At 47.9% G+C, this 21,107-nt stretch overlaps 1 protein-coding gene across 1 annotated transcript in view; it reads right to left on the minus strand.

The window, feature by feature from the left end:
- The window catches only part of LOC142488222 (polycystin-1-like protein 1), a 100,460-nt gene that overhangs the window by 6,495 nt on the left and 72,858 nt on the right, over positions 1 to 21,107 (minus strand). The window contains exon 8 of the mRNA XM_075588595.1: positions 9,222 to 9,379. Within this exon, the coding sequence (XP_075444710.1) occupies positions 9,222 to 9,379 (158 nt within the window). The remainder of the gene's footprint in view (positions 1 to 9,221; positions 9,380 to 21,107) is intronic.

The raw sequence follows: 21,107 nt of genomic DNA on the forward strand, positions 1-21,107 counted from the left end.
TGTCCTCCATTGTTTGACTATCCCCTTTGATAAAGTCACTGTTAGTGTGACGAAACGCGTCAGGGTAACGTGATTACGACACTACGTCATCACGCAAGGGCGCGATTTACGGCCGAGGCGCGCTTGGAGCTGACTTGAGGCTGTGTCATTTTGAAATCGCACTATAAGCAAGAAATCGGCAAGTTATCCATCTAAAGCTGCTGAAAGTGAACCGGATCGGATTCCCATCTGTTGGTGTGATCCAGGACGTTGTTACCTGTCTGGTGGTGATTATATCATGAACTGCTTGAATTTCTTTTACCTTTGTAAGTGTCCTTAATCCCCTTGTCCTTTTTTAATATTAAATGTACTGATTTACACTTTGGGACGTGCGCTCTCTGTTCTCTTGTTTCTATAGATTTCTGCTGGAATAGTTTTTTTCTTCTGAGAGCAGCCTTGGATCCCTGGAACTTATCTATCTGAATCTTTTTGGACTATATTAAGGGTTGGACTTTCTGCATATTTTTTATTTTTTTCTCTTTCTTTTTTTCTTGTTTGTTATTTATATTTCTTTATGTATATTGTTACTATTGATGGCACTAACACTTTTTTAGATTAATTTTTGTACACTTTATTTATAAATATTAGTATTATCACATTCATATTATTGTATATAACACTGGTTCACAAGTGGCGCTACTTTACATGTTTTTTCATATATATATATATATATATTATATAGTCATTGGCATGGAGATTTGCACTCACGTATGTCAGAAGGCAGATGCTAGTCCCATAGCAAAAGTATGCACCAGTGGTGACCAGGGAGATCCTGATAACAAAAGACAGCACTGCCATGAGGAAGGTCCCTCTACGAGGACTGAAACGTTGGCGGCCCTGTATTCATAATACACATCTTTTGTATTACTTTTGCGGTGTGCTGCGTTTTGTTATCAGGATCTCCCTGGTCACCACTGGTCTATATATATATATATATATATATATATATATATATATATATATATATATATATAAGCAAAAAAATGTAGCGCCAAAAACAGTACCGTTAATATTATATGATAAGTGAACTATAGTTCCATCAATTAAATGGAATGTGTATATAATACTAAAAGTGCATAAAGTGATATATTACAAAATTAGACAACATGTACAGTAATTATTAACAATACTACCTAATAAGCTATGCTAGAACACACCCAAATTGATATGCATAAAAGTGCAAAAAAGTGCTGAAGAAAAAGAAAGAAAAATACATTAAAAAAGTCCAACCAGTCCTTCAATAGTTTGTCCATAATGGTAGGTATTTGATGTAGATAAAGGGGTCTTCGGCTGCTCTCACACGGGGTTAACCACCTCCACAGATATCTAAAAACAGAAAAAGAGAGAGAGCGCATGCCCCATAGCATAACACTGTATGTTTATTGTATAAAAGGGGAAGGAGGGTGGGGAGTGGGGGTGATTAGAAATGCACTCACAGGATTAAAATATATAAAAGGCAGTTTGTGAATTCATATCACCACCATCCGGTTCTGTATACAGGAAAACGTCTCTGTGGACTCCTCCAGGACTGCGAAATGTGATTACCACGAACCAGGTACCAGGGGCTCCGTTTGCCGTCTGTATGCTATTCAGAAATAAGCTCTCCACCTCCAATGGCCGCTTGTAGTATTCCCACGCTAGGTTTGGCCTCGTGCGCGTGCGCAGCGTCGGCGTGACGTAATTGCGCTGTCAATTTCTCTGACGCGTTTCGTCACCAACGGGCGACTTTCTCAAAGGGCTGATGATGTATGGAATCAAGTCCTGCCCTCTTATAGCCAGTCCATTGCTAGGCAACCCGTAACAGGGTAATTATTTAACCTATCTCCTGCTAAAAAGCTGGTATTGATTAAGGCACCAATTACATACACAACTAGCTATATAAAGGCAGAATAAGGACTAATACAAAGGGGGAATGGACATAGAATGCATGAAGGATCTCAAAGACAAAATTCTTGTAAATAGATGATTATGCTAAAAGCTGAAAATGACATGTAAATGTATATAACACATTTATACCTACAATTCATTAATATCAATAATTCATTTGATTACAATGTATAAATTATAAATTGATATCTATTTGATTTACTAATCGGAAGACCAACATCAAAGGTCAAATATATATATAAGGAATGTTTATACTCCCAAATATTATTAATTGATAATAGAACAATTTTGTCTTTGAGATCCTTCATGCATTCTATGTCCATTCCCCTTTTGTATTAGTCCTTATTCTGCCTTTATATAGCTAGTTGTGTATGTAATTGGTGCCTTAATCAATACCAGCTTTTTAGCAGAAGATAGGTTAAATAATTACCCTGTTACGGGTTGCCTAGCAATGGACTGGCTATAAGAGGGCAGGACTTGATTTCATACATCATCAGCCCTTTGAGAAAGTCGCCCGTTGGTGACGAAACGCGTCAGGGAAATTGACAGCGCAATTACGTCACGACGACGCTGCGCACGCGCACGAGGCCAAACCTAGCGTGGGAATACTACAAGCGGCCATTGGATGTGGAGAGCTTATTTCTGGACAGCATACAGACGGCAAACGTAGCCCCTGGTACCTGGTTCGTGGTGATCACGTTTTGCAGTCCTGGAGGAGTCCACAGAGACGTTTTCCTGTATACAGAACCGGATGGTGGTGATATGAATTCACAAACTGCCTTTTATATATTTTAATCCTGTGAGTGCGTTTCCAATCCCCCCCACCCCCCACCCTCCTTCCCCTTTTATACAATAAACATACAGTGTTATGCTATGGGGCGTGCGCTCTCTCTCTTTTTCTGTTTATATATATATATATATATATATAGTGGCAGGACGGCCTCGCGGCAGGATCAGTAAAACGCTAGACGATGTGTTAAGTTTTAACTATAGTGGTTTATTTGCCAAACAGCAACCAAAACATTGGGGCTACTTCCCCTTTAAGGCAAAACACGAAAATAATGAAATAAAATCCTATCCCTGTCAGGGAAACTAACTGACCTTTGTGGTGGCCCTTACTAATGGGGCCGCCAGCTAAGCAGGTTGTCAGCGCAAAACATGCCCTGGTATCTGGAACAACGTACCAGTCTCTGCACAGAACAAATAAAGGGGTTTTCTCTTATCTGTCAGTCCTTGTCTTTATCCGGGGTGTGGCTCCCAGCTGGACCCCGCAGGTCTGCTTCTTCCAGTCCTAGGGTCCGATACAGCCAGATTCTCCCGGCTGGGACAACTTTCACTTCCCCTCTCTCTGTGGAGTGAAGCAGACTCTCTGTACAGCATCTTCCTGTGTCTTTTAAAGCACTTCCTTGTTTTTCTGTGGAGCTCAGCCCCTGATTAATCAGTTTTCAGCTGCTTCTCTTTCTCTGTGAGGAGATTAACGCTCTGTGGACTGGTTGCAACATCTCTAAATTCACTGTTCCAGACAACTGTGTCTATGACTCTGTCACATATCCCTCCCCCAGCGAAATATTGTCCTGTGGAGCGGCCAGTGCACCATTCCCATGCACCAGCATCTTTGTCAGAAACGTACAACGTCATCCCCCTTTTTTTTCCTTGACTTCCAAATCAGGCATTTTTCCTTCGGGGCAATTACCAGGCCTTCTGGGCATGAAGACTGGTATTTAGATACCTCTTCTTTCCCTTGCTAAGCCTACAGCACTTCTACGCGTCGCGTGATCTCCTTGTCCGTGTCACTCGCACAGCGATTTATGTTTGTCTCAGCATCACTTAGCTCTAGTACTTTAATTTTGGTGGAGTTCTCATCAACTCCAAGTGTACCGCCTGGCACTTCTCTTTCCTAGTCGATAGACTTGTTTTCAACTCTTATGGAGTTCTCAACTCCAAGAACACTCCATTGCACTTCTCTTTCACAGTCAACGAACTTGAAGATTTGAGCCTTTCTTTCTTGACTCATTAACATTCTCCGACAGGAGTACCGTTGAATACCTCGTGAGGTCTGTCTAAGTTTACGATCACGGGCACCCTTCCGTCCCATTTGCGACTGCTTCTTCACAGCGGTTGCCCTCACAGCAATGAATCTACTTTAGGTCCCATGGGCACTGCAGTCATGTTTACTGGAGTGCGTCACTCGTTCAGCCGGCTCAAACTTTGTAATCTCGTTTTGCAGTTGAGTGGTGTCCCCAGCTATCACTATACCCATGTCATCGCGGGCATTAGTTTCTGTAGTATACGAAAGCTTGGACTGGGCCAATACCTTTTCCTGTAGAGGAGACACCTGTGCACTACTGTTCCGCATAGCTTCCTTTTGTCTTAATTCTACCGCCATATTTACCATGTGCTGCTTCTGTGACCCAAGTGTCTGTCTTAAGTTTGTAGCCTTTTTCTCCAGCTTCATCTGAGAAACCTCCTGCTGAGCAGCAGTAGAGTCCAACGTAGCGTCCCGCTCAGTCTTCAGAGCCTCGAGCTCCTCCTCCAGGTCACGCTTTTGTATCTCTGCCATCTTGCGGCCAGTATGCTCAGACTCCAGGTCCCTCCTCAGGTCCTGAAGCTGTCCTTCTGTATTTCTTCTTTCACTCAGTGCGGCTGCTAGTTCAGCTTCTTAAGAGTTGAGTCGCGACTCCACCTCCATCAGCTGATTCAGAGCAAGGTTTAACTCTACTTCCTTTTCTCCATTCTTGATCTGCAGCTGCCGGTGCTTCTCCTGGACCTTGTCTAGCTCAAGCTGCAGCCGGCCCCCTCATTGGCTGTCTGGTCCAGCCACTTGTGGATATCAGCCATCTCGAATTCGTAGCGCAATGTCAGGCAGGCCATCTGGCAGACAGACACCTCCTCCCTCTCTGCGTGCTGTATCTCGCGCTCAGCCATCTGCATCTTTCTCCTTGGTATACTGACTCATGGGGATGGAGCTGCCTCTCTGCTTCTCCAGCTCTTGCTTCAGTCTCTGGACCTTCTTGTGTTCCCTCTCATATAGTGTCACCTGGCTTCTAAGCTCCGCCTCCAGCGATGCTCTTGTGGTGCTCAATATGACCTTCAGCTGCTCTGGGGCGAGGCATTCTTTTTCCAGCAGTCTCTCTGCATTCTGCAGTGCAGCCTGTACTTCTAATTTTTCTTGCGCCAATTGCGTCTTCACTTTCTGTGCTTGGTGAAGCTTCTCAGTCCCTTCACTGACCTGACCAGTCAGGTTTAAAACCTCTTCCTTCAGGTTTATGTTCTCCATATTCACAGTCTCTATATCCCTTAGGACCATCTCATTGGCCTCCTTCAAAGTACCCAACTCTGTATTTAGACAGTGGTCCTTCTGGTGTGAGTGTTCCACCTCTGTGCTGAGATTGTGCACCTCTTGTAGGACCTCCCCATATTTCTGTTTCAGATTAGCAATTAGTCCGTCAGACTTGTTCTGCTTTTCATCCATGGTAGCAATTGCGGTGTTGGCCCTTTCCAGACTTGTCGTCAGCTCCTCCAACTCACTCCATAAGAGACGCTCTGTTTTCTTCAAAGCCTCGTACTCTTGTATAGCTGGGAGTATACACCTCTGTACCTCGGCGTTCACTTCTCACTCCCTATTCAATTGCTCCTGCAAGACTTCATAATCATGGTGGGCAGTTTGGAGTGTAGAAATTAAGGCCTCTTTATCCTGGATCAAGGATTCAGCTTCCCTTTGCTCATCCTTTTCCTTAGCCAACATTCCCGTGACAATTCTGCCCATCATTCCGGTCTGCAGCACATCTTTGTGCCTTGCTGATGCCTGTTGTCCTAATATCGCAGGCTCAAGTGGTTCGGTCACTTCCTCTGTGACTTGAGAAATACATTTCTTTTTCTTCTTCCTCTTTGCTTTATTACCTGCAGAGACATCAGTGGTACTGGGCACACACTCACGGGTATCAGCTTCCACATCATTCTTGCGCTCACAATGCGTCGCTTGCTTTTGCAGCTGTGGGAGACAATATTCATCATGTTGCTCCTGTTGCCACTGTTTATATTTGAGAATTTGGGGAAACACCTCTCCCGTGTGACCTGGTTCATGACAGGCCCAGCATACTGAATCCTTTAGAAAGTCATCTGGTTTCCTTCTAGCCGGCATGGCTCCGAATTCCTGGTCACTGAATCCAGGGTTATGGGGTCTTGTGCTCTGGACGCTGGTCACTTTTGCAGCTCTCATCTGTGGTTACGGCTCTCTTCCCGGGGCCACATCCAAGTCGTCATCATCATCCTCATCATATGGCCTGAAGGTTTTGTATAATTAAGTACATTGCAAAATGGACATTTGACGGCAGCCATTTCAAAAACTCATTTTTTCTTTCTTTTTTTTCCATACCCGACAGGGCAGCCTTTACACAACACACGTGAATTGTATTTGCTTTATAATGTTTGAACCTTCTTGGTTCTTCTTAGGCAACATCTTTGCAAAAATCCATTTTCAATTTCTTTCATACCTGACAGGGCAAACTTTACACATAGCACTTGCTAACTGCAAATTCACTCGCTTCAGCAAAAAGGCATTAGCTTTACACAGCAATCCTTTCATAACCGACGGCGCAAACTTTACACTCAGCACTTGTATCAGTGTCCAATTATTTCCAGACACGTACGTACGTGTGTGTGTGTGTGTGTGTGTGTGTGTGTGTGTGTGTGTGTGTGTGTGTGTGTGTGTGTGTGTGTGTGTGTGTGTGTGTGTGTGTGTGTGTGTGTGTGTGTGTGTGTGTGTGTGTGTGTGTACCATAATACTGAGTTAAGTTATGGTGAGTAAAAAAAGTGACAAAAACCCTCCACAGGAAAGCAAATATGCAAATACAACTGTATGCTCATCTGCATGTCTTAGGCAGGTCTGCAACCACGCCTTTCCCCATCATCACACAGCATACAGCACTTCCACTGCAGCAAGGGATTCTGGGAAATGACATGCAAATGAGCACACAGTGTCACTTTTTGACTCAATAACCATGGTATATATATATATATATATATATATATATATATATATATACACACACACACACACACACACACACACACAGTTAGGTCCGGAAATAATTGGACACTGATAGAAGTTTTGTTATTTCGGCTGTGTACCAAAATAAATTCATGTTACTGTTAAATAATGAATATGAGCTTAAAGTGCTGTCTATCAGCTATAATTTGAGGGTATTCATATCCAAATTGGAGGAATGGTTTAGGAATTACATCTCTTTAATTTGTAGCTCCCTCTTTTTCATGGGACCAAAATTAATTGGACAATTGACTCAAAAGCTGTTTTATGGACAGGTGTGGGCTATTCCTTCGTTATTTCATCATCAATTAAGCACGTAGTTGATTCCAGGTGTGGCATTTGCATTTGGAAGCTCTTGCTGTGAACCCACAACATGCGGTCAAACGAGCTCTCAATGCAAGTGAAACAGGGCATTCTTAGGCTGCAAAAAAAAATAGAAAACCCATCAGAGAGATAGCAGAAATATTAGGAGTGGCCAAATCAACAGTTTGGTACTTTCTGAGAAAAAAAAAAAAAACTGGTGAGCTCTGCATCACAAAAAGTCCTGGACGTCCATGGAAGACAACAGTGGTGGACGATTGTAGAATCCTTTCCATGGTAAAGAAAAACCCCTTCACAACATCCAGCCAAGTGAAGAACACTCTCCAGGAGGTAGGCATATCATTATTCATGTCAACCATAAAGAGAAGACTTCACGAGAGCAAATACAGAGGCTTCGCCACAAGGTGAAAACCATTCATAAGACTCAAGATTACAAAGGCCAGATTAGACTTTGTCAAACAATATCTACAAAAGCCAACCCAGTTCTGGAACAGCATTCTTTGGACAGATGAAACTAAGATCAACCTGTACCAGAATGATGAGAAGAAAAAAGTATGGAGAAGGCTTGGAACGGCTCATGAACCGAAGAATACCACATCATCTGTAAAACACGGTGGAGACAGTGTGATGGCATGGGCATGCATGGCTTACAATGGCACTGGGTCACTAGTGTTTATTGATGTGACAGAAGACAGAAGTAGCCGGATGAATTCTGAAGTGTATTGGGATATATTGTCTGCTCAGATTCAGCGAAGTTGATTGGACGGCGCTTCACTTTACAGATGGACAATGACCCAAAACATACTGCAAAAGCAACCCAGGAGTTTTTTTAAGGCAAAGAAGTGGAATATTCTGCAATGACCGAGTCAATCACCTGATCTCAACCTGATCGAGCATGCATTTCACTTGCTGCAGACAAAACTTAAGGCAGAAAGACCCACGAACAAACAACTTAAGACAGCTGCCGTTAAAGGCCTGGCAAAGCATCACAAAGGAGGAAACCCAGTGTTTGGTGATGTCCATGCTTTCCAGACTTCAAGCAGTCATTGCCTGCAAAGGATTCTCAACAAAGTATTAAAAATGAACATTTTATTTATGATTGTATTTATTTGTCCAATTACGTTTGAGCCCCTGAAATAAGGGGACTGTGTATGAAAATGGTTGCAATTCCTAAACGTTTCATACTGTACAATATTTTTGTTCAACCCCTTGAATTAAAGTTGAACGTCTGCACTTCTATTGCATCTCGGTGGATTCATTTTAATTTCATTGTGGTGGCGTATAGAGCAAAAATTATGAAAATTGTGTCAATGTCCAATTATTTCCGGACCTAACTGTATATACACATATACTGTATATACACACATAGTATTTCATTTACTATCCATTTTATAACCAAAAATTGATAATATGGCCAAGAGGTGATCACCACTACGATGACACCTCCCACATTGGAACTATCTATTTGCCAGCACAGAGTTCCTGTAGGATGGGGGATGAATATTGTCTCCCAGGGACTCACTGTTTCAGGTAATACAAAAATAATACCACCTAAAATGTTTTTGTAGCAAAACAGACTACTGTACTACTTTAATATGAAAGTTTATTGAGTTTGTTGGAATGTGATGTGTCTTGGTCACATTCTCAGGATCAATGTTTGATATCGGTTTGGTTTTTATTTTCTACAGTACTGTATATATGGACTGTATTCAATAGACTGATTTTTCGTGTCAGGCAAGGCATCTATTTAATTTGAGCTTCACAGACTTATGGATACAAACATCAATGTCGTGCAAATGTCAAATAGATTTGTGTTTTTGTGCATATGGTGTGAAGCCAGCAATCTATCAACTGCCATGTTAATGAACGGATGTTTTTGAAAAAAAATTAAATAAAAAAAAAAGATGTATACAGTAGATTGCATTACCTTAGCAAAATCAAAACTGGAAAAGCTCTAATGTGAGGTGTTGAAAATGTCATGGTTATCTGCAGTCCCTCCTCTTTGTTCTTGGGGATAACATTGAAAAGATGAAAATGTACTTTGTCGCGAACAAGTAAATATCTAGTTTTGTTTGACTCTGCATCCTGCAAACAAGGAAGAGAACCACAGATATTTCAAAAAGATCGTTTGATAGCGTTAACTGCAAAAAATTAAGAGAAATATTAAAATGAATATAGCTATCAACATTTAAGTCCTGTTTTGACACAGGTCAAAAAACATTGACAATATGAAATACAATCACTTAAGCTTTATCACAAGACCCATGAGTGCTTGTAATTTTTTCTTTTATGTGGGAGAGTGCGGAGCTGCGTGGCGGCAGGGCTGCGTGCATGTGTGGAGGTGTGCGCATGTTTGTTTGCCTTCCTCTGGATCAATAAGTAAGTATAGATATAGGAGAAAGTATCTGTTGTCTAAATTTAGCACAGGTTGAACTTGATGGACGTATATCTTTTTTCAACCTCATCTACTATGTAACTATGTGTATGTATGTATATATTTATTTATTTAGCACCAAAAGTGTACTCGGCGCTTCACAAAGAATACAGTACAGAGAATTATAATAATACAATACTGTAAGTGCAGCAAAATCAGACAATAGGAAAGGAAATCCCTGCACCGAAGCGCTTACAATCTATGTGGTAAAATGGGAGACTTACAGAGACAGCAGTTGAGGAAATAAGGTGCTGTAGATGGCAGTGTTTGTCCACGATGTTTGGTAGGAGTGACTGTGGGTGTGGGGCAATAGCCATGAGTGCAGGTTATTGGAATGCTTGATTTGTGAGGCGAGTTTTAAGGTTAGTCAGTATTAAATTAGATAGGTTAACACTTTTAGCAGGGGAAGATGTGGCAGGGAGGTGTGGGTGAGAGCAGGTGTGTATATGTCTGGGTCCAGGATGCGTGTGTCCAGGATGCATGTGTGCATGTATGCATATCTGTGGGTGTTTGTGTGTGGATGTTTTTATGTGTGTTTGTGTGTGTATACACACACAGCAGACATTATTGCACATGCTAAAACAATGCTACCTTAATATTTATTGCAAGACATACCATGGTTTATTACAAAAATGGTCATGTGTTCATTCTCATCAATAATGCACAAAATATTTCTTGATGTTTTTTTGCGTTAACGAGGGTAATAACGCATGCTACATGCTACATGCTACATGCTACATCTTCATCTATATTACTATACACACACACATACACAAGAGAGAGTCTGTCGGACTGTCTCTGTCAGGGCCATAGGTTCAAGACCATGAAACCTAGACACTTGAAACTTTGCAGAAATACTAAGGTAACCCTGGGGGGGTGCGCATATGTGTTCTTTTTTTATATTATGTATTGGCCATTATATACATGTGAAACACTGGGTTAACGCCAGCCTGGCATAGGTCATAAAATATTTACATCAAAAAAAAAAATAGATTGGAAGCAGGTCTCATTAATTTTAGCTTTTGGTCCCCCTGCTGTGACGACTCAGGGGATTCCTTCCCCTCCTTGTCCCTCTCTCCCATCTCCTGTTGCCCCTTCTACTCCTTCTCACTCCTCTCATTTACCTTCTACCTCTCTCCGCTTACCGCAGCGCGTTCCCCGCAGGTCTTGCATACCCATGCGCTCCCTGAGCCCCTGCTTTGAGCCTCCCCGCTCCCTCTCTCTAGCGGTGGCCGCTTTACCTTCCCCTGTGGTGCCATCCGTCTCGTTGCCTCCTCCTTGCGTGGTGCCCGCGGCGTGGCGTTCTGCACGCCTGGTGACACGCACACGCTCCGCCACTGCTCTCCCAAACTCACCTGCTTCCTCCTCTCTGCCGCTGCATGCCATCTCACGGTCGCATGTCACGCGCGTGGTCCCCTTCTCTGAGCTCCGTGCTCCTCCCCTTATCCTGGACTACTCTGCACTCTGGTTACCCTTTGAACCCTGCTACGCATACAACTTCGCTAACCTCTGGACTCCTGAACATTGGCACACGGACACGACTATTCTCATGGACATCCCCAATTTTTGCAAGTAAAACTAACAACTCTTCCAACAGGTCCAGCAACGCCATACCACACTGCAGGCTTGCTCCCATTGCTGTGGGTGTGTTCTGGGGTCTAGCCAGTTCTGCAGGCATACAGACGTAACATTATGCAGAGCCCAACAAATGCAGACCCCCCTGAGGTGGGTACAAGTATTTCCTTAGAGGCCTTACACTATGTTAGCGATCAGCTGTCCACTGTCTCCCAGCAATTGGCCACCTTTGCCCATCAGGAGGGTTCCACGGTTTCTGCGCCAACAATGGCCACTACCTACGCCAGCCCTGGCCCACGGATTCCCTCTCCGAATCGCTATGATGGAAACGCCCTCAACTTCTGCGGTTTCTTAAACCAATGTGAGGTGCAGTTTGAAATGTCTCCCTCTCTGTTTCCTACTGGCCGTGCTAAAATTGCTTATATTTGCGCTCTGCTCACCGGAGACGCTCTTCCCTGGGCCTCTCCCCTATGGGTGCGTAGATGTGAAATAACGCAAGATTATTCTTTATTCTGACATGAATTTCAACTTGTGTTTGATACCCCCGCACGGCGTGAGACAGCCACCTTCTCCCTCTTTCATGTTTCTCAGGGTCGAAATTCAGCTATCAAATACGCCATTGTGTTCCGTACGCTGGCCGCCGAAGTACAATGGAATGATGAGGCCCTCACTGCTGCGTACTAGCACGGACTCTCAGATACGTTGAAATACGATCTGGCTCCCGTATTCAGGCAGAATACTCATACGCCGAGTCTACTGGGACGGTTTCAGAGTTTGTCTCCCAGTGGGCGTTAGGCGGGGTGCTCTGCTCGGTATCCCCCATCAAGGGTTCTTTAGAGTTAACCCTTCTGTTTTAAGTGCACTTCAACAGTGCACTTGTTGGTCTTCTTTTGAATATTTGTTTGACTGGTTTTTCTTTGTTCTACTTGGCAACAAGTAGAATTGCTGTTCAACTGAATTCGCCGGCTTCGCCGGCCAATCAGTTTTAAACCAGATCAAAATAGACCCACTTCTCTCTCTACTCCTCCCCTCTCTACCATTGGTGCACCTCCCTTTATAATCCCTGTCTGTCCACCTCTTCCTTGCTCTGCATAGTTCCTGTTTATCCCTTCTGTGTGTAGCTGTGCTGGAGCCCGCTTCTTCTCCCACTCAGAAGTGCGCGTGCAGAGCTCCCAGGCATTTGGTAAGGAATCAGCTTTATTCTTTCTTTATTTTGGTATATTTTGCTGTGGATCTGTGGGGGAGTATACTGTGGGTTTTTAGAGGGTTTTGGGTGCTTTTTCAGGTTTAAAAAATGTTTTTCACCCAGAGGCTGCAGTGATTCAACCCAGCAAAGCTACACTGTGGCTGGCTGGAAACTGTAGTCTCAGACCCTCTCTCCTCCCCTACCCATGGCTGTTTATTTTACTTCTAGTTTCACTTTAATTTAAGCCTGATTTCCTTTTGTCATTTGCAATTTTTGGGAGCTCTGTGTCTTACTTTAAGACCTTCAATATTGTGGTGTGGTTTCTTGTAAGAGAGAGAGTTAATAAGGGGAGAAAAGAGAAGATTACAGCAGGTTTATAAAAAAAGCTGTTTTTCTTCCCCTCCCTGTGCAGAGGTAGTTAATTGGTTCTTAAAGGGACAGTTTCCTCTCTGCATCTCTCTCCCTAAGCGCTATTTCCTCCCCTTACTTAGAGGCTCATTTTATCATGCCTGGGGGGAATAGGACTAGTGCAGCAACGGGGGCCACACCTGGACATCGGACTCCAAAAACTGGGGCCCCTAGGATCAATAACCACAGCCCTAGGCCTGGTACATCCAGTGCCCTGGCCACACCTCTCCCGGCTCCTGTTGTCAGTTTAACCCCTGCAATCCCAGTTCCAACATGGGTGCAGGTGGCAGCTGCAGGCGTTTAACCCAGTAATAACAATGCTGGGGCCACACCCTGTCTGAGCAGGAAGCTTGGGGTGAGGTGCCCAATGTCACCTGGCCTCAACATGGTGATCTATGTGAGGGCTGTGGCAGACGTTGTGGGTCCCTCTGCTGTGGTGGCGGCCAGCAAGATGTATGGGAGGGGCATTTTCTTCCTCCGTACGCTGGCTGCCACCCACACCCTGGTGCAGAAAGGCATCAATGTAGGGGGGACCTACATCCCCATAGAACCCATGGAGGGGTTAGGCACAAAAATCATCCTGTCCAATGTGCCCCCCTTCATCCCAGACAGCCTCATGCGCCCACGCCTGCAAGCCCTGGGAGATATTAAATCTCCCATAACAAAAATTCCGCTGGGCTGCAGGGATAAAGCGCTGAGGCACGTGCTCTCTTTTAGGTGGCAGGTACAAGTGCTGCTGCCAGGGAGCACAGAATCTGTGGAGGGTTCTTTTGGGGTGCCCTACGAGGGCATAACATACACCGTGTACTATGGCATGGAGGGGGTAAGGTGCTATTTGTGCAAGGAGCTGGGGCATACTCGCAGGAGTTGCCCCAAAGGGAACAGAGGACCTATCCAAACTCCTGCACCCACCCCTCCCTCTGCCAAGACACCCGGTACCGCTGTACCTACCACAGCGGGGCCCTCAAGGGCCCAGGTCCCCCCTGGGACCACAAGAGATGTCGCTGTCCCATCTGGAACAGTGACTTCTGCACCTCTCCCTGGAGAGCGGAGGGAGAGGGGGTTGCCATGGAGTGACCACCCTCTGTTATTGCTGTCTCCCCCTGGGAGGAAACACCCTGTGCCACTGCGCCCACCGCGGTGGAGCCCTCGGGGGCCCAGGCTCCCCCTGGGACCGCAGGAGATGTCGCTGCCCCATCTCAGACAGTGACGTCTACACCTCTCCCCCAAAGAAAGAGGGAGAAGGAAAAGCCCTTGAGGGCCCAGGCCCCCCTTAGGACCACAGAAGATGTCACTGCCCCAACTCAAACAGTGAAAGAGGGAGAAGGAAAAAGTCACCCCACAACAGTCACCCTCTGTTGTCGCTGTCCCCCCCCCAAGAACACCTTACCCCCAATGTAAGCACCGTACAGGGGGAGCGGGAGGAAGCTCCTGATATGGAGGTAGCGGCACCCTCTCCTGGGGAATCACCCCCCAGGAAGAAGCCTTTTAAAACAAAAAACAAGAGGGTGATTGAGGAGGTCGAGGAGGGAAAACCATATTACGTTCACCCTCGGATGTCTCTGAAGTGGAACAAAACATCAGTTCCGCACAAGGTGGCTCCATCCGGCCCACTGGTTAGGATTAGCCAGTGTGAGCCGGATCTCATAATTTTACAACCCCCCACCCTCGAAGATCTAGAGGGAATGCAGGAGGAGGTACCCGACGTCCCTGGGGTGGAAGGCCAAAGTGAACAACAACATAAGGCCTTGCCCCTAGATATAAACGTTGGGGAAAAGTCCAACACCCGTCCCAGTTGGAGAACATCCCCCGGGGACCTGTGTTTCGGTGAATCTGCCGCGCCGGACGCCGTTGTCTTCGGGGACTCGGAGGTCGGCCAGGACCCCCCTCCGGCTGTGCCGCCTTCGGGTGGCACACCTGAGGCTGAGCCCCGGTTTGTGTCACCGGAAGAAGGGGATGGGCTAGGGCTGACCCCCGTGGTTGGGGTTTGGAGGGTGGAGCGGGGTAGGCGGGTGTGGGTGAGGGTGTTTTAGCGAGCACTTCCTTTTGCATCTGGGAGATGCCAGATGTGAGCTCTCCTGGTGAGGAGTTTTGGCCGGGCACTTTGTTGGAGGCGACTGCTGGGCTGGACACTTCTTATGAGGTACTTGCTAAAAAGTGCCCTCCCGGGATTAATGCGAACGCCCGTAGCATCCCGTTTGTTCGCATGGCGTTAGAGGAGACCAGGAGGGCACTGTGTGCCTCGTTGTCCCCCGAGGACACTAGGGAGACCGCTACCTCCGCCATACCACCACCAGCTACCCCTGAACATCCCACCCCAGGGTTGGATGTGGAGGATATAGTGGACCCCCTCGTGGAAACACCGAGGAGGGGACCCACTCTAAGGCTGAGAAAGGCCCCCGCAGGGAAGGGCGGGGGTCTTCAGTTTTTCATTCAAGGGGAGCTCGGGGAGTTGGGGCTCAGTGAGGAGTCCTCTGGCACAGCGGAGGCGGTGGACTCTTTGACTCCCATTATCCCTGCCCAGGAGCTAGGTGGTTTCCTGGAGGATACCCTCTGCAAACACGGAACAACGAAGGTGCAGTTGGCCCTTGGAAGGTGGAAGGATGCCTCGGTCATTCTCCACTCTCTCTTAGTATACATCAAGGCTAACCACAATGCCAAAATCTCTGGGCCTATCCATCTTCGTGTCCTGAAATTTCATAAATTGATGCGAGACCACATAAAGGCTTCTCGGGGTGTAGCACCCTGAGCGCCTGTGGAAAGCAAAACTCTTGACTACCAATGGCTTTGAGCATCGGTACGCTTAAAGTGAATGGCTGTAAGGACTGGTTTCGCAGGTTCCAGGTACTCTCCTTTTTACAGAAGGGAAAGTATTCTGTGAGCTTCCAGCAGGAAACCCATACCACTCCAGAGGCTGAAGCCAGCTGGCATTTGGAGTGGCGAGGCAAGGTCTTTTTCAGCCACCTCACTTCGTCATCTAGTGGGGTGGTGACCCTGTTCTCTGAGTCCTTTCAACCAGAGCTGCTGCTTGCCAAAGCTGTTGTTCCAGGTCGCCTGTTGCATCTCAGGGTCCGGCACAAGGACTACACGTTTGATTTCCTGAACGTGTATGCTCCTGCCACCGGACCCCTGAGAAGGCAGTTCTTCGTCAGAATGTCTGAATACCTGGAGACAGTCGACGAGGACGAATATGTGGTGCTCGGGGGTGATTTTAACTGTTCCCTCGAGGCTCGGAAAGACCGGAATGGTCCGAAGCCACACCCGTGTTCTGCGTCGGCCTTGCGGGAGGTCATCACCAGCTACTCCTTGGTAGACGTCTGGCGAGAACAACATCCTGAGGCATCCACTGAGTTCACCAATGTTAGGGTGTTTAGGGGTGAACGGATGTCCTGGTCCCGGATCGACAGGCTGTATATATCCAGCCACAGCCTGTCGCGAGCCCAGTCCAGTGCCATTAGGCTGGCGCCGTTTTCGGACCACAATTGTGCATCCGTGACGGTGACGCTGACACCTGCAGCACCCTCGGCCACATATTGGCACTTCAACAATATGTTGTTGGAGGACAAGGGGTTTGCGACGTCGGTCCGAGACTTTTGGATGGCCTGGAGAGGCTGCAGATCAGACTTTGTCACGTTAGAGCAGTGGTGGGACGTGGGCAAGTTTCATCTGCGCCTCGTGTGTCAGGAGTACACCAAAGGTGCCAGCGGGCGGCTCGATTCTGAGATCGAGGCCCTCAGGGAGGAGGTGCTCGATCTCGAGAAGCGGCTGTCTGTGGCAGGAGACCAATACCTGCAGAGTATGTACGTGGAGAGGAAGTGCGCTCTCCGGGACTTGGAAGATCGGAGAGCTCGGGGGCGTATGTGCGATCCCACATCCACTTCCTTCGGGAGATGGATCGCGGGTTGCGCCTCTTCTACGTGCTGGAGAAAAAGAGGGGAAACCGTAGACATATCACCTGCTTGTTGGCAGAGGACTGTACCCCTCTGACTGACCCGGAGAGCATCCGGGACAGAACCCGGAGATTCTATGTAAAAATGTTCTCTCCGGAGTCCATCCAGCCAGATAAATGCAGGGTCTTATGGGAGGGACTTCCCATGGTCGGTGAGGATGGAAGGGAGCGGCTTGAGTTACCATTGACTCTGGCCGAGCTCTCTGAAGCCCTCAATCTCATGTCCCGCGGAAAAACGCCGGGGCTAGATGGGCTGACTGTGGAGTTCTTCCGGTTTTTCTGGGAGATGCTGGGACCTCATTTCACCGAGGTCCTAGCGGAAGCCCTGGAGACCGGTGAGATGCCCCTTTCGTGTCGGAGGGCAATACTGTCTCTGCTGCCAAAGAAGGGAGATCTCCGCCAGATCTCTAACTGGCGACCGGTCTCACTGCTCAGCACGGACTATAAGATCGTAGCCAAAGCGCTTTCGCTGAGGCTCAAGTCCGTGCTGGCAGAGGTGATTCACCCCGACCAGTCCTATACTGTCCCGGGCAGGAGTATTCATGTCAACATCTTTCTGGTCCGGGACCTGATGCACTACGCACAGAGGACTGGTCTGTCACTCGCCTTCCTGTCTCTAGATCAAGAGAATACGTTTGACAGAGTGGATCACCGTTACCTTATGCAGACCCTGCAGGCGTTTGGTTTCGGCCCACAATTTGTGGGCTTTCTCCAGAAGCTGTACGCCTCTGCAGAGTGTCTGGTGAAGATCAACTGGTCCCTGACGGCACATTTTGTGTTTGGTCGGGGAGTACGTCAAGGGTGACCCCTGTCTGGGCAACTGTACGCACTGTCCATTGAGCCCTTCCTCTGCCTACTGAGGAGGAGGCTCACCGGGCTGGTGCTGCGGGAGCCCGACATGCGGGTAGTCCTGTCGGCTTATGCCGATGACGTTCTCCTCGTGGCCCAGGACCTAGATGATCTAGAGCGGGCACAAGCGTGCCAAGAGGTCTATACCGCGGCCTCTTCTGCTCAGATCAACTGGTCCAAGTGCTCCGGCATTCTGGTGGGTCCCTTACAGGTGGACTCCTTGCCCCCCGCGTTTCGGAATGTCTCGTGGGAGAGCGATACTCTCAAGTATCTGGGAGTCTACCTGTCTGCTGCAGAGAACCCGGCCCCGGAAAACTTCAGTGATCTTGAAGAACGGGTCATTGCTCATCTGGGGTCATGGGTGTATCTGTCGAGAATGCTTTCCCTCAGGGGAAGAACCCTGGTGATTAACCAGCTGGTGGCCAGTCAGATATGGCACCGGCTGATAGCCATGGGTCCAACCGCCGAATTTATCAACAAGATCCAGAGGAAGTTGATGGATTTTCTCTGGATGGGGAAGCATTGGGTCTCTGCGGGAGTTGTGTGTCTCCCCTTGGAGGAGGGTGGAGGAGTGGTGTGTGTCCGCTCTCAGTTACACACTTTCCGCCTCCAATACCTGCAGAGATACCTATTCGCTGATCCGTCTCCGCAGTGGTGCCAGCTGGTGACCAGTTTCTTTCGCCAGCTGTGCAATATGAGGTATGACCAGCAACTGTTTATCTTCAGGCCCGAGGGTTTAGGTAGAGACCTCTCGGTGCTGCTGGCATACTACCGGGACTTACTTAAGGCCTAGAAACTGGTCTCCATGACTGGTCTAGCTCTCCGGATCTTTGTGTGGAACCCAAACCACGGCAACCCCCTCGGGCTCCTCTTTCCTCCTACCTCAGCAGGTTGGGGGATATGTCCCCGGCATGTTTCCGCGGCATGCCGAGGAAAGACCTCTATTCTCTAGTGCTCCATATAGTGCATTACCTCGCCCTTGTCACCCGCCCAGATACTATCTGGAGGCGGGTATTCCCTGCGAATGAGGGCGAGAGACCCCGGTGGAGGGAACTCTATTCATCCTTGGTTCCCCGTCCCGCCGGTGATTTGAGTTGGAGGGTCCTCCATGGTGCACTGAGCACAGGAGAATACTTGGCACACTTCACGGACTCCCCCACCGCCTGTCCCTTCTGTGGCGAGCGGGAGTCCGTGTATCACATTTATTCGAGTTGCGCCAGACTGCATCCCCTCTTTTCCTTCTTGAAGAGCCTTCTCCTACACTTCTGGCTACACTTCTCCCCTCATCTTTTTATTTTTGGGTGTCCAGTGTCCCGGAACAATAAGCCTAGGGATCTCCTGGTCAACCTGCTCCTGGCATTGGCTAAGGTAGCAATTTGTAAAACCAGGAAGCAGTGTTTGGAGGATGGGGTCCCAACAAACATCGTGGCCATGTTTCGGGCGCTGGTGCACTCCCGTATTCGGGCAGAGTACTCGTACGCCGAGTCTACTGGGATGGTTTCTGAGTTTGCCTCCCAGTGGGCGTTAGGCGGGGTGCTTTGCTCGGTATCCCTCATCAAGGGTTCTTTAGATTTAACCCTTCTGTTTTAAGTGCACTTCATCAGTGCAGTTGTTGGGTTCATTTAATTTTTTTTGACTGGTTTATCTTTTGTTCTACTTGGCAACAAGTAGAATTGCTGTTTAACTGAATTGGCCAGCTTCGCCGGCCAATCAGTTTCAAACCAGATCAAAATAGACCCACTTCTCTCTCTACTCCTCCCCTCTCTACCATTGGTGCACCTTCCTTTATAATCCTTGTCTGTCCACCTCTTCCTCGCTCTGCATAGTTCTGTTTTCCCTGTGTGTTACCTGTTCTATGCTGTGCTCCCTCTGTGCTCCTGTGAATACCTGCTCCTGTGTTATTTGGATTTCCCTGGCTTTGACCCCTGCTCTCCCTGGACTACTCTGCTCTCTGGTAACCCCTTGAACCCTGCTACGCATACGACTTTGCTGACCTCTGGCTACCTAGGATCTGGCTTGCTCACCGACGACTCTACTCTCTGGATCCCCTGAACATTGGCTAACAGACACGACGATTCTCACGGACACTCCCAAGTATTGCAAGTTTAAATGCCCCTCGATAAATCCCATCGCCCACCTGGCGATGCGTCTGCAAGCAATGTTAAAAAAAAAAAAAAAACTCCCCCTCTCCTGATTGGCTGCCCGTGCTGTCACTCTGCCAAGATTTTTTTTTTTTGTCCCGCAGCAAGCTCTATCTGAGCTTGCAAGTGAGGCCCTCCTCTTCCTGCATGGAGCAAGTGGTAACTCTGCTCCATGCCTCCCTTGCTTCCCCCGATTCCCCCCCTCCCGCTCTGATTCCGCCCCCCCTGCTCCGATTCCCCCTCCCCCTGGCGCACGTCCAAGTCTAGAGCAGCAGCCACCTAAGGTGATGAAGGGCCTGAGAATCACATGGGCGGCACGGGTAAGCAGCGCTCCAGGGGTTGGAGAGGGTATAAGAGGAGTGGGGCTTGGGGGGGGAGGGGGTATAAGAGGAGTGGGGCTTGGGGGGGAGGGGGTATAAGAGGAGTAGGGCTTGGGTGATGGGGGGGTATAAGAGGCTTGGGGGATGGAAGAACGAGTCTGCGGACGGAGAGACACCTCACTACTGACTCTCCTCTTCCTCCCCACACCGGGCAGCAGCTGCGGAGGAGGGCACCTGCCGCAGTGTAAGAGGAGAGGGAGCCACGCAGGGCCCTGACAGGGGGAGGGCAGGAGGGCCCTGTGACACCACCAGGACTGTAACTCAGTCACTGAGTGACACCTAATCCCAGCATCATTGGTCTCCTTGACTTCAATACATGTATGATTAACTTTTGCAGACACCCCCCCAATGATCTGTGCCCCATAAAATGACTCAGTGTGATTTAAGCTGTCAGACCGTCCCTCATGCATCTCAAATTGCCACTTCTTGCAGCTGATTATCATTCTTGTTTAGAGAGTGTCTGAAAGTGAGTGAGAGAGTGAGTGTATGAGTGAGAGGGTCTGAGAGGGTGTGTGATTCCCCCCCCCCCCGCTCCGATTTCTCTGTGTGTGTATGTGTGTGTGTGTATAAAGATACCAACCCACCGTCAGTCAGTCATAGTCACCCACCACTCAAGTGTCACCCACCACCCAAGTGTCAGTCAGTCAGTCACCCAAGTGTCAGTCAGTCACCCAAGTGTCAGTCAGTCACCCAATTGTCAGTCAGTCACCCAAGTGCCATTCAGTAACCCAAGTGTCATTCAGTCACCCAAGTGTCAGTCAGTCAGTCACCAAAGAGCCAGTCAGTCAGTCACCAAAGTGTCAGTCAGTCACCCAAGTGTCAGTCACCCAAGTGTCAGACAGTCACCCAAGTGTCAGTCAGTCTGTCACCCAAGTGCCAGTCAGTCAGTTA

This window comes from Ascaphus truei, chromosome 2, assembly GCF_040206685.1.
Source record: "Ascaphus truei isolate aAscTru1 chromosome 2, aAscTru1.hap1, whole genome shotgun sequence".
NCBI classification, from domain to species: Eukaryota; Metazoa; Chordata; class Amphibia; order Anura; family Ascaphidae; genus Ascaphus; species Ascaphus truei.